This window comes from Aquarana catesbeiana, linkage group LG01 (genome assembly GCF_042186555.1).
Source record: "Aquarana catesbeiana isolate 2022-GZ linkage group LG01, ASM4218655v1, whole genome shotgun sequence".
In the NCBI taxonomy this organism is placed as follows: Eukaryota; Metazoa; Chordata; class Amphibia; order Anura; family Ranidae; genus Aquarana; species Aquarana catesbeiana.
In genome coordinates, this window is record NC_133324.1 from 450,236,505 (window position 1) to 450,250,736 (window position 14,232).

Sequence of the window (14,232 nt, forward strand, 5' to 3'; positions counted from 1 at the left end):
TCAGTATAAAGAGCTTATAAAAGAAACCTTTACAAGTTAGCCTTATAGTTAGTTAAATGCACTGTGTGTGATATACTAACCATTTTCTGGCCATAATTTGTGATACTTGTTAAGAGGTAGCCTGAACTGTAAAACTGCTAATATAGTAACATTAAGTATGCCATAAAGCTATGTTTTTCTAATTGAAATAAGTGGATCTGTGATGCAAAGGAATTTTGTCTTGTTTACCTCTAGCTTTTGTGAAGTTTTTTTGACAGACACATTATGTATGTGTGTATATATAGATGTATAGTTTTACTTAAGAAGTAGAAGATGATCATAAAGTGAACATTCTGAGTTTTATCTGAGATTATTTCCTCTGAAGCAGAGAAGGAGGGCTGGACACATTAGGGGTATAATTATAATGTTTAATGACCTCAACCCCCCAAGATGCATCTGGAAGGCAGACGTTTGCATAGGCTGCTTATTACCAGAAAGTCCTGAGGATACAATGTTTTATATTTAACTTAGCAATGTAAGATTGTCCTGTACAATCTGTTGCATACTTGTTGTGTGTATATTGTCGGGCCATCTAGGGGATTGTGCATATTACTTCTAAACCTAAGTACCACTCTAAAGCCTAGTACCTACTGGCCAAAAGTCGGGCGGCATTAGCCTGTTCAATACTACCTGGCCGACATTCGGCCTGAGTGTATGGCAGCCGGTCTGACAGAAGCTGGCCACTCAGCCAGCTTCTGTCGAAGGGTCTTGACCATAAAAGGTCTGCTGACTGGCTCCCGATCGGCGCTCTCAGCCAATGGATGAGAAAAAAAAAAGAGTAGTGTGTATGAGGCTTAGGCTTCATGTACAGTAGCTTACTCTGACAGCTCCTAAACTTGAGTTTAGGACCTTTTGGCGTTTTTTTTTTGCCAAAGCTCCTAAACTCAACTCCATAAAAGCCTATGTGTCAATGTACACATAGGCTTTTAGCAGAGTTTAGGAGCTGCTTCATTTAGGTGAGCTTCAACCTCCCTCTCCTGAACGTAGAAGTTATTAGAAGTTCTTCCATCATTAAGAAGTTCTTACAGCTCGGTTGGACAAGAAGGCCTAGCCCAACCTCTGAAAAACAATCCCACACCATAATCGCCCCCTCCACCAAATGATTTGGACCAGTACACAAATCAAGGTCCATAAAGACATGGATGAGCAAGTTTGGGGTGGAGGAACTTGACTAGCCTGCACAGAGTCCTGACCTCAACCCAATAGAACAAAAAAGGAAAAGAAAGGGGCCTCTAAGTGCACTATGTAAAATGTAATAGAGTGCATAAAGGGTTAAAAGCACTTACAAGATTGTTGAGTGTTAAAAGACATGATAAAATCAGGAGTCCTCATCTGTGGCATGTGTCCATCCTCAGCACGGTGGTAGAGAGCAGTGTAGAGCCGTCCAGCAGCTGTAAAGCGTTCTCATGCGTGTTGAAAAGAGGAGGCAGCAGGGAATCCTGTATTCAAAGATTGTTGAGTGTTAAAAGACATGATAAAATCAGGAGTCCTCATCTGTGGCATGTGTCCATCCTCAGCACGGTGGTAGAGAGCAGTGTAGAGCCGTCCAGCAGCTGTAAAGCGTTCTCATGCGTGTTGAAAAGAGGAGGCAGCAGGGAAGCCTGTATTCACTGCGGGACACACAAGGCTGATGGTGTCAGTGTAGAGAAGGGGGTGGTAACGCGTTTCGGAGCATGTGCAGCTCCTTCGTCAGACCTTTTTATATCTTCAGAGTTGCTTCTCCTCTAACCAAAGTGCTGCCAGAAGTGCCATCTCATCACTATCATCCCTCTGACCAGCTACCCACCTCCACCAGAGCGCCCTTATCACCTCTCTGTTTTATAACCCAATAGAACACCTTTGGGATGAATTAGAGCCAGGCCTTCTCATCCATAGCAGCGTCTGACCTCACAAATGCGTATCTGGAAGAATGGTCAAATATTCCAATAGACACACTCCTAAACCTTGTGGACAGCCTTCCTAGAAGAGAAGAAGAAAGGCTTCACATCTGATGGTTCTAAAGTGCCTTTTCTTGAAAAATCACCATGATGACACCAGGGACACCAGAATTCAGTCACGTAGACTTGTTTCAACATACAACTTGTGCCTCCTACAGAGGCGGGCCGGGGCTAGCACTCTCATTTGGTTCCAATTGGGTCATTTTGTACACCTGGAGGGGCAGATCTTCTTTTGCCTTCCTAAAAGAGTTGAAGCTGTTATAGCTGCAAAGGGTGGGCCAACTCAATATTGAATCCTACTGACTGAGACTGGGATTCCATTAAAGTTCATGTGTGTGTAAAGGCGGGTGTCCTAATACTTTTGGTAATATAGTGTGTGTGTGTATATATATATACATACAGTCAGGTCCATAAATATTGGGACATGGACACAATTCTAATCTTTTTGGCTCTATACACCACCACAATGGATTTGAAATGAAACGAACAAGATGTGCTTTCAGCTTTAATTTGAGGATATTTACATCCAAATCAGGTGAATGTTGTAGGAATTACAACAGTTTGTATATGTGCCACCCACTTTTTAAGGGACCAAAAGTAATGAGACAGATTAACAATCATCCATTGAACTTTCACTTTTTAATACTTGGTTGCAAATCCTTTGAAGTCAATTACAGCCTGAATTCTGGAACGCATAGACATCACCAGACGCTGGGTTTCAACCCTGGTGATGCTCTTCCAGGCCTCTACTGCAACTGTCTTCAGTTCCTGCTTGTTCTTTATGGACCTGACTGTATATATATAGTTGCAGAATTGTAAAAAGCACAAAAGGGAAAGGGGCGTGTCCTGACTATGGAGGGGTGAGGATGTGTGACTCTGCAGCTCCGTCTCACCGCCACTCATAAGCACCACTAAGGGAGAGAATTCAACCCCATCCACAGCTCAAAATGTCACAGAGGAGCCGGACATCTTCACAGCCGCAGCGGACCGATCGCACAAGACAGGGGCAGCTGGAATCTTTTTTCCCCAGGACCGGTGGCCCGGGACCTCAAGGCCTCAAAGATGGTGCCGACTGCAAAGACCCAGAAAGCATCCAAGGCCTCACAGAGTGCTGCTGCATGCCCTAATCGGCCGGCCTGCTGACCAATACCATTACCAGGGTCGGTAAGTGAATCGCCCCCCCCGACCTCCTTCATCCCTTGATGGCGATCCGGAAGTTCCAGACTCCCTAGATGGGGTAAACATTAGGCACCATATTTGGTCTCTGCCCACAAAAGCTGACCTGGAGCGCTTCGCTGACAGGGTGGAGAGGAGGACATTGCACAGCTTAAAGCTGATACATCACATCTAGGTGGCAGAATGGAATCTTTGGAGCAGAGGTTTGAGGAGCACTCCCACTCAGCTCTATGCTGCAGGACAAGTGTACCTTCTCAGAACCACCAGATTGAAGCTCTGCTCTGTCAGTTGGATGACATGGAGAATCGCAGTTGCAGGGCCAACATCAGAATCCGGGGGCTACCTGAAGCAACTGGTGCTAGGGACATTATTCCCACCCTGGAAGGGATCTTTAGGGAAATCTTAGAATTGCCTGCCACAGCTACAATAAAAATTGATTGCGCCCACAGGGCCCTAAAACCCCCCTCTCAAGATGTTAATAACCCAAGAGACATTATCTGCAAACTGCATAGATACACTCTCAAAGACCGCATAATGCAGAAAATGCATGGTAAGCCCTATTTTGACTTTGATGGCGCACATTTGGCCTTTTACCAGGACATCTCCAGACGCACTTTAATGCAGCGCAGGTCTCTCTGCCCCCTGCTGGCAGCCATCCAAGACGCAGGCCTGCAATACAGATGGGACTTTCCCTTCTTTCTACAAGTCACAAAGGAAAATAAGACTGTAACCCTCCGTACAAAGGATGATTTGCCGAACTTTCTTTCCTCCCTGGACTTGAATCCAGTAGACTTTCCCGACTGGAGAGGAATACCTGACTTTTCCGTCGCCAAGCTCCCACCGCCCCAACCATGGCAGTCCGCCAAACGCCGGAACCGCAGACGGGACCGCAGGCGGCACCCATCCGACTCCTCGGCTGACCCTACCTCTGCTAGAGACTAGTGGACTAATCCTCTAGGATGGAGAGATTTCATCTTGTGATTGTTAATCTCAGGATGGCAGGAAAGGATGTTGACTCATATACACCATTGCTGCCCTAATCAAATATAAGAAACTTCATTATCCCCTTGTCCCCTAAATTTTCCCAGTCAGGGGTGACATTCTTGATTCCTACCTACACCGCATACTGTTAGATGTGGTGGGCAGGGCTGGGGACCCCTTCGCCCTACTCCTATGTTGGCCGCGTTTCCCCTCATAGAACACCCTTCTTCGATTTAGGGTATTGATCCACATTTGGATCTTGAGCCAAGGTTCAGGACCCCCCCTTTTGGGGGACGGAGTCCCGAATGTGGTAGTTATTTCTCAAGTTTTGATGGCTTTCGCCATGCTGTTTCGTTTGTTATTGTGACAGACCTAGCCAGGAAAGAGACTTTTGGAGGGGACTGTATGCAAGCCTCTTGCCAATCGATCGGGGGCCCTTGCATTTGGCGGAACGGTGCTCTTTGTGAGCTGTATGCCTGGGGACTCTTGAGGTGGTATTACTGTGGATTCGGTTCCTGGTCCCCCAGGACACACAGACTCTGGGGACCCTGGATTTGCCATAGTGGAATAGTGGCTGATTCATAATGCTGGGACAGATACTGTTAGGAGATGCTGATGTAAATTCCAACACCTGTCTGTCTATTGTCTGCTAAAATGTGTATTGTAAATAAGTCTACTATGGGATCTAAGGGCCATTAGATCCCCATTGTTATTTGTGTTAACTCTGCTATTGTGTGAAGAAGAGTCTATGTTGATTGTGATAATGTTGTTTGAATTTTCTGAACTACAAGACGGCCAGTCTGGCCTAACGGTCATGTCTGAGTCATCTAGTCTGTCTAAAGGGATTAGTTAATTAGCTCATGTTAATTAGGTTAATTAGGTTACAGCTATATTGTTAGAGTAATATGAGCAGGAGGTCTGCACCTACACTTTGAGTGTATAAAAGCCTGTATTTTGTCAATAAAGATAGATTCCTGTTTGAACTTACATACAGCCTGCCTGGTGTTTGTTCTGAGCTATCACAACTGGACTAGAATGGCACAGAGCTTTGGTTCTAATCCCGGACCATTGGATGACCGAACCATCAGATGTTGCAATCTGATTCTATAGCTACAGAGGAGTGTCGGGAGAATGGAACCAAGCGAGAAAGGGGCTCGTTACATTGGTTGGCAGCGGTGGGATTTGCTCTCCAGTTACTGGGACACTCCAAACCAGCCTGCAGAAGAGCCACGCTGAAAGACTTACTTGAGAGCCGTGGAGGGAATGGTGGGATTGTGCTTCCTTGCCGTGAACACATCCAAACCATCACCTGGATCCAAGGTAGCAGGATAGCAGGAGAGGAGAAATACCAGCCACCATGGATGAGGAATTCAGAAGGAGGTTGCGAGAGGAGATACAGCACAGAGGACCAGTATCAGAGCAGGTCCTGCTAGGATGGTTTGATTCTGTCCGCTGTGAGCTCTGGAAGGAAGCGCTAGCCCGTGAGCAGCGACACCAGGGAAAAGTTCTCCCCTCCGTCCATGTGAGGTACTGGTCGCAGTATGAAGTCTGAATGCTGTTTTTGGGGGAACAGCCGAACCAGGAGTGGACAGCCGAGTTAAGCAGGCTGATCCGGGCAGAAATGTGGTTGGACGAGAGCTACTGGGCCCTCCAGTGGTATGTAGCCCAAGTGTGCCCATGGACAGCGGATGACAGCCCCACGGAAGGCTTTGACTACGATGGCCTGGGATTGTTATACTGGAGGCTGTCCAGGGACCTTGACTTTGGAAGTGATCGGGAGGGGCGTTTGGAGGAAATAATGGAGCACAGAGAGCGGAGACTGAATGTCTCAGAAGTGCACTGGGCACTGGAAGATTTGGAGTTTCTGGCCGTTCAGGAATGGGAGTTGGAGATCGCCTACAAACAGCTGTTAGACTCTGCTCAGCAGCAGGGTGGTGCTCCCTTTGCCTGGGACTATCAGAAAATACCAGTTGACAACTCTGAAATCCTGGCTGAAGAGTTGACAATGTGGCAGAGTAACGGTGTGCTTTGCCAACCTGCACCCGCAGCTATGGAGGCAGAGGTCTTATGGCAGATGCAGCAAGTGCTGACTGACCTTGATGAACCTGTTTCTGCATTGGATGATCTTGGATGGAGGAATGTGCCTGTCCAGCAGAATGCCAGAGAATCGGCAGTGGAAAATCTGAAGATTGCTGTCCCCAAACCTGAAGTGCTGACGACAGGGCAGAGCTCTGCTAACCTCTGCCCAGCACTGATAGCATCTTCTGGGTTCCACGGAGAGGAGATGGTGAACCTTTATCCCCAGACACCAGTTGCAGAGACAAGGGATTTGATAGACTTTTCTGCTGAGGAAGAACAACCTGGTGAGCCTCCAGCAGAAGAAGAGCTGTTATTAGGGCCAAACTTCACTATGCTCTGCCCAGCACCAACAGAAGTATCTGTGAAGTCACAAGGAACTTCCCCAGCTGAAGCGCTGGCAACCGGACAGAGGGTCCAAGATCTCTGCCCTACACCTGCGGCGGTTCCGGAGGCTCAGGGTGAGAAGGAGGTGGCCACGTCCCAGCAGCAGATCAGGATACAGGGGGAGAAGGGAGAGGAGGTGTTCGTCGTCCCTCCCCAACAGTTAGCCGGAGCAGATGGTGTGGGGTTTCCAGCAGAAGGGCTGGCAACATGGCCGAGTACTGCTGGACTCTGCCCTCAACTAACAGAGGATGGATGTCCTGTGAAGGTGGATGGGACTTCAGTCTCCACCTGTATACCCCAGGGATGCTGGGCAGTCGGCCCAGATCCCCAACAGCATGACGGAGTGAGCCCAGACACCCTGTCTTCTCTCCAGCGGCAGAAAGGACTCCAGGGAGAAGGGCCAGTCCAGGCCTCTCCCCAGCGGCAGATATGTTCTCTGAGAGAGGCAGAGGTTGGCTTGGTGAGTAATGCTTTGTTTGGAACAATTTGTTTGGGGTACTGTGTGGGTACAGGCATTAGAGGACTGGAACTACTGACTAACTTCGGAGTCAACCCGTCTGGGGTCTCCTCCTGTGTTAGTCTCCTGCCGAAAGGGGAGAAATGTGACAGACCTAGCCAGGAAAGAGACTTTTGGAGGGGACTGTATGCAAGCCTCTTGCCGATCGATCGGGGCCCTTGCATTTGGCGGAACGGTGCTCTTTGTGAGCTGTATGCCTGGGGACTCTTGAGGTGGTATTACTGTGGATTCGGGTCCTGGTCCCCCAGGACACACAGACTCTGGGGACCCTGGATTTGCCATATTGGAATAGTGGCTGATTCATAATGCTGGGACAGATACTGTTAGGAGATGCTGATGTAAATTCCAACACCTGTCTGTCTATTGTCTGCTAAAATGTGTATTTTAAATAAGTCTACTATGGGATCTAAGAGTCATTAGATCCCCATTGTTATTTGTGTTAATTAACTCTGCTATTGTGTGAAGAAGAGTCTATGTTGATTGTGATAATGTTGATTGGATTTTCTGAACTACAAGACGGCCAGTCTGGCCTAACGGTCATGTCTGTCAGACGGCTAGTCTGTCTAAAGGGATTAGTTAATTAGCTCATGTTAATTAGGTTAATTAGGTTACAGCTGTAAGCAGGAGGTCTGCACCTACACTTTGAGTGTATAAAAGCCTGTATTTTGTCAATAAAGATAGATTCCTGTTTGAACTTACATACAGCCTGCCTGGTGTCACAACTGGACTAGAACGGCACAGAGCTGTGGTTCTAATCCCGGACCATTGGATATCCGAACCATCAGATGTTGCAATCTGATTCTATAGCTGCAGAGGAGTGTAAGTGTAAGTGTAAGAGTGGAACCGAGCGAGCAAGGGGCTCGTTACAGTTATGTTTTCCATTTTTGTCTTATATGTTTTTCTTTTCTTCTCTTTTTTCCCTCCCTTCCTTTCTCTCTACCCTCCCCTCCATTTACAGGAGCGACGTACCACTCTGCCGTCCACATCGAGTGTGCCAACAACCCGAACTTCTTGTCCACCTCTGTCTCCTCCTATGGCTACGTTATAGGTAAGCTCTTATAATGTCAGAGGGCTTTGCTCCCCACATAAACGCAGTAAACTCTGGAGAGAGTTAAAAAGCTTAAAAACGCAGGTGGTCTTCCTTCAGGAGACTAATTTCACACCCCAGTCGCTTCCTAAATTACCCACACACTTTTTCAACCAGTGGTTTATCAGCACCTCCCCGATGTCAAAATCTAAGGGGACAGCTATCGCAATACATAAAACTTGTCCCTTTCAACCCCTAGAAAATAAAATAGACCCTCAGGGCAGATTTGTTTTCTTGAAAGCTAGCATTGCAGGGCAGAAGTATACGTTTGCGACACTATACGCCCCCAACACTGACCAACTCACCTTCATAGACTCTACTCTGACACTTCTAGCAGACTTTAAAGCAGGCCTCCTGATTCTCAGAGGAGACTTCAACATAAGCCCAGACCCCTTGCTGGACACGTCACATGCGAGATCCCCACATTCTTACGCGTTCCTTAAACACTTCCGCAAGACCCTCCAATCTCATCTATTAATAGATTGCTGGCGGGTACTACACTCTTCAGACTGTGATTATAGTTACTATTCTAAAATACACGTTTATACTCGCATCGACCATCTATATGTAGACCGTCACGCTCTAGAATTCCTTCAAACAGTGTCTATCGGGACCATCTCTATCTTGGACCATGCCCCGCTCTCTGCAGCTTTTGCCCTGTCTTCGGGCGGGCACAGGACCTGGACGTGGAGACTGAACGGCAATCTGCTAGACGATGAAGTGATAGTGAAAACAATCTCGGACACTTTAACTCATTACTTCAGAGAGAACTTATCCGACGACATAAGTGAAGGGATAATATGGGAGGCCCATAAGGCCGTGGCTCGAGGAGAATTAATCTCTCAAGGGACAAGACTCAAGAAAGAACGCCAAGCTGATTTCATAAGAGTACATACAGCTTTACAAAAAGCTGAACTCCAACATAAAGCGAATGGGAGCCCCCGAAGCGTTAAAAAAACTTACGGATTTACGGGAACTGTTCCTTCGCCTTTTAGATAAATAAACCAGAAAACAATTCTGTTACATATCCCACAAATTCTACGAACAGGGGAACAAATGCGGATAGATGTTGGCGCGGGTACTCAGGAAGAGACAAGCACAGACATAAGTGCAACAATTGCGTTACACCTCTGGACAGCTGACGGTGCAATCCTCTAAGATTGCCTCAGGGTTCAGAGACTATTATGCTACACTTTATAATTTGGATTCCAAGCTTCCTTCTTCTGCGCGTGATGCCAGACAACATGCGATACGGAAGTACCTTTCGTTAGCTGGCCTTCCTTCACTTACTGACGACCAAGTTTTAGCTTTAGAACTCCCAATCACGATAGCCGAAATAGAGGCGATGGTGGAATCCCTGCCCAACGGAAAGAACTCTGGCCCAGATGGGTTCACTAAGGAATATTATAAAACTTTCCTCCCCCAATTAGCAATTCCTATGTGCAAATACTTCAATTCCATAGCAACAGGTAAAGACATCCCCTCAGAGGCCCTGCTGGCCCACATTACTGTGATCCCGAAAGAGGGCAAGGATCCCGCTGTCCCCCAAAGCTATCGCCCTATTTCACTCCTTAATTTGGACAGAAAACTATTGGCAAAAATTTTAGCTAACAGACTTAAACACCTCCTACCAGGAATTATACACCCAGACCAGACAGGATTCATAACGGGCAGAGAAGCTAGAGACAACTCACTTAGAGCGGTCCAACTTATCCACTGGGCCTGCTCCCATCCAGACCCACAACCTTACTTGATCCTATCAACAGATGCGGAAAAGGCGTTCAACCGCGCTGACTGGTCATATCTGAAAGCAGTACTCGACTCACTAGGCCTAGGCCCGCTAATGCTGACATTGGTGCTGAAGGAACCGAAGCTTTTTGGATCAATTTCCAACTTCAAAATTAATTTCACAAAATCTGAAATTCTCCCCATTTGTCTGCCTCCCCACTTGATCGCGAGCCTTAAAGCTGCTTTTCCCTTCACCTGGACCACTTCATCCTTACGGTATCTAGGCGTGCAACTCACAGACCGTTTTGACACCTTATATGCGGCTAATTATCCCCAGCTGTTGACCACGGTCAAAGAGGACCTCTCACTTTGGACACGGACTGCCTTTACGTGGCTAGGCCATGTGAACATTATAAAAAATGAATGTATTGCCCCGGATACTTTTTTATTTGCAAATGTTACCGATCCCCCTTCCCAGAGTCTTCTTTAGTCGTTTGTCCAGCATGCTATCTGACTTTATCTGGAACACACGCAAACCTAGAATAGCTTTACAGACACTTAAACGCTCGAAGCGGGAGGGAGGCCTGGGTATCCCTGACATAAAACAATACTACAGAGCCATAGTCCTTCATAGGATACTAAACTGGCATTTCCACACACACTCAAAACTTTGGATCATCCTAGAGAAATCCCTGGCAGGCAGGAACTTAGCTTATGCACCGTGGTTGCCTCAAGGATATAGGGGGCTATCTGAGACGACCTCCCCACTGACGACACAGGTGTTGTCGGTTTGGGACAGAATTAATCCTTTGCTGAATTTGGCCCCCCCTATGACCCCGCTGGCGCCACTAGGTGGATACCAATGGTTCCCTCCGGGAGAGCAGATGGGTTTTTTTGAGCCATGGGTGGATGATGGGAACGCTAGTTGTGGTAAATTCATGAGATGGCAAATTAATGCAATACGAAGACTTAGCAGTAGGACGTAAGGGCCCACGACTCAACTTTTGGAGATACAGACAGCTACATCTTTTTTTCAAGAAAAATAGCCACATGATTAGGGATCCCTCCACTTCCACACCATATGAACGCCTCTTCACTGGAGAGGAGCCTGTCCCTCATATGGTATCAGAACTATACCGACTCCTAAGTTCTGCCGCCCCTCAAACTAAACCCGCCTATATCTGACGGTGGGAGAACGACTTAGGACAGGAATTCACAGAAATACAACTGAACCACTTGTTTTACCTTACCCATTCATCCTCCATAGACTCCCAAACTCAAGAAACAAACTTTAAGATAATGTCTCGCTGGTACCGTGTGCCGGCGGACTTAGCCGGTATATACCCAGCTGTGTCGGAACAATGCTGGCGAGGTTGTGGTCACAGAGGAACACTTATCCACATATGGTGGGAATGCCCCTTAATCAAACCCTTTTGGGAGGATATACGAGACCAAATAAAAAATGTAACAGAGATAGAGGTTCCTTTCTCTCTAAAGCCTTTTCTACTGCCTATACCTCCAACTTCACTTCGCCATTATAAAAAAACTGTGATACCTCACCTGCTAAACGCAGCAAGGCACCTACTCCCAATACACTGGAAAAAATCCAGTACTCCTACCCGAGAACAGTGGATTGCTAAGGTAAATGCGGTAAAAGAGGCTGAGGACTGGATAATATCCTGCTGGGGTTCCCGAGAAAAGTACTCCATGATCTGGGCACCTTGGAATGAATTTGTTTCCAACCCTAACCAGGTTCCCTCCAGCTTAGATATTGCTTTACTAGAGTTGGTGGAGCCCTCTCTCTCAACCCGTACAACAATGAGATCCTAAAAGATAGTGACCTGGCCTCCTGGTATGCCTCGATAATAGAACTCAGACATAGGAGGGAGATGGGACTGGTGTGGTGCACTCGATGTGGACATAGACCAACCTTCCTTCGGGAACACAGGTACGCTTGGATCGCTCTCTGACCTAATTCCCCCCCTCCCTGTTTTCCTTTTCTTTTCTTTTGTCTCACTCATAAACCCTCCTAAAGTTGATTGTTTTGTGGCCATTTAACTACCAGTTGGAAAAATAAGTCATTGAGTTGAACATAGACCCCACAAATCCTCATACTTATGAAACTGGCCTGTGATGTTACTGGGACACTAGTATCCCTGTTGGATAAACATGTTACTTTCTACCCGGTTCACCTGGCATGTGGGGGACAGGGGGAGGTTTGATGGAGACCACAGAGTCCCCCCCCTCTTCCCTGATCGCATGCTGGAGAGCCATCCACTCAAACTCCTTGGTAGATGTCCAGCCTTTAGACTCATTGCTCATGGCTATATCTTACATGGCATAGCGGGTCAACACTTCACCTATACCTAAAGTCTTTACAACGATTTTAGGCCCAAGTATTCCTACACTCCCACAATAACCTCCAACCGGTACGTGCCACTCAGTTAGTGTTTATGAGACCAATTAAGTCTACTATTGTGATAAATACCTCTGTTCAACCTGTTTAATTGAATTAGTACAATATAAGAGACCCTGCGAGGTCAGAATTTATATCCTATCAAAGATTGTCAGACATGTCTAGCTATGTGTTTTCTTTAATAAAATAAATACTGATTATTAAAAAAAAAAAAAGCACACAAGGGCAAATGATGGTTGACCAGGCAAATAATCTGTCACCTGAATATTACTGAAATAAATACTTTAAATAAACTAAAAACCAAAACCAAATAGCAAAATGAAAAACACTGTATGTAGGTATCTGCATTCAATTTGAAAGGGCTGCCTAGTGCAGTGCACATCAATGCATAAAGGTGTGTGCATTCTGGTGTAGTGAAATATGGTAGGAATGGGTCATTGATGTATTTTATATTTTAACTGTTTGTATTTTTTTTTTATTTTGTAAATTATAAAAGTTTTATTGTAAAAGAATTGTGTGCTTTTAATTAATTTAATTTATTTGAATGAATATATATATATATATATATATATATATATATATATATATATATATATATTAATATCTGTACTAATCACAGGGAAAATGTACAAAACATCAGTTATGAATGCATTAAAATATAATGTCTGAGTGCTATTGCCTAATATAATACTTTGTCTTTGTATGTTGTTTTAAAAAAGTCTACCCATTTTATTTCTGAGAAAGTTGGTGGAAAGATACTTTGTAGTGTGCATTACATAAAGGAACGCTGCTGTTCCATAAGGTTAGAAGAGGGTGAAAAAAATAAGAGCCCTAACCTCAGCTGAGCCATTAGGAAGTAAAGCTGCGGAGATAAAAAACAAAAAGCATTTTCCTCCTTAAAAATCACACCAAATATATGTTGCATTTATCATTTATACAGCTGTCCCACAACCATTATTGTCTGGCTTGTCCTTTACGCCATTGTGCTTTTTTATGTACAATGCACTGCTAACATTACCACCTAAATGTTTTCTTTATTATGAGCATAAAGCATAAGCGCCGCTTAACAAGTTGTAGAGGGCTTGCAATAAAACCAAAGCACTCACCAGTATAACTCCTTGTTTGCCTTCTTAAGCATTCACTTGATGAAATAAGATATGTTTATTTGCTTTTAACATTTTTTGCAGTGGAAGGCATCCACGGAGAAGCATATTGTCTTAGCAAATAAAAATAATAGAGAGCTGCTAGAGCAAAGATCTGTAAATACAGCACTATGGTAAGTGGACTGACTACACATTACACTATCTTTAGCTGGTGTTCTGTCAATTTGTAATCAAACACATTGACAACCAAGCGTGTAAATGCTATCAATCTTTTAAAAGAAGTCATTCTTATATCATATGTGGATGTAAGACAGGCAGCTAATTTAGTGGTGCTGCTAACCAAATTGCATGAAGATTCCACACATGACACGTGCGCATAGAACACGTTGGGGTCTATAATTCAGTATTTTCACCTAAGGGTTACACAACTTTCACCCAAAATTCACCTTTTTTTTACATAACATTCAACAAGAAAAATTAGCAAATATTGGATGAAAGTTGTATGTCTCTTGGGTGAAAACCATGATAACTAGACACCTTGGTTCAACGTCCCAGCTCAGCTCCTGGCTCTTTCCAGAACATTATTTGCTGACATTCCTGTAACATGAGTGGGTCTTAAAGAGCAGTCCATACATGCAATCTCAAAATATTCACTCTACTGATTTGGCTAGTTCCAGTGTAGAAACAAGCTCTCCCAGGCTGGGTAGTCATCTTTCAATCTCTGCCTGTACTGCTTGAGACCCACAGATGTTTATGGAAAACTGGCAACTCCCAGTTAAAGTGAT

At 45.3% G+C, this 14,232-nt stretch overlaps 1 protein-coding gene across 5 annotated transcripts in view; it reads left to right on the forward strand.

The window, feature by feature from the left end:
- The window catches only part of BNC2 (basonuclin zinc finger protein 2), an 878,778-nt gene that overhangs the window by 21,114 nt on the left and 843,432 nt on the right, over positions 1–14,232 (forward strand). The window contains exon 2 of one of the 5 annotated variants that reach the window (XM_073636660.1): positions 13,532–13,620. The exons of the other annotated variants lie outside the window; for them this stretch is intronic. Coding sequence (XP_073492761.1) covers positions 13,618–13,620 — 3 coding nt within the window. The 5' untranslated portion in view covers positions 13,532–13,617. The remainder of the gene's footprint in view (positions 1–13,531; positions 13,621–14,232) is intronic. 5 annotated transcript variants of the gene reach the window in all.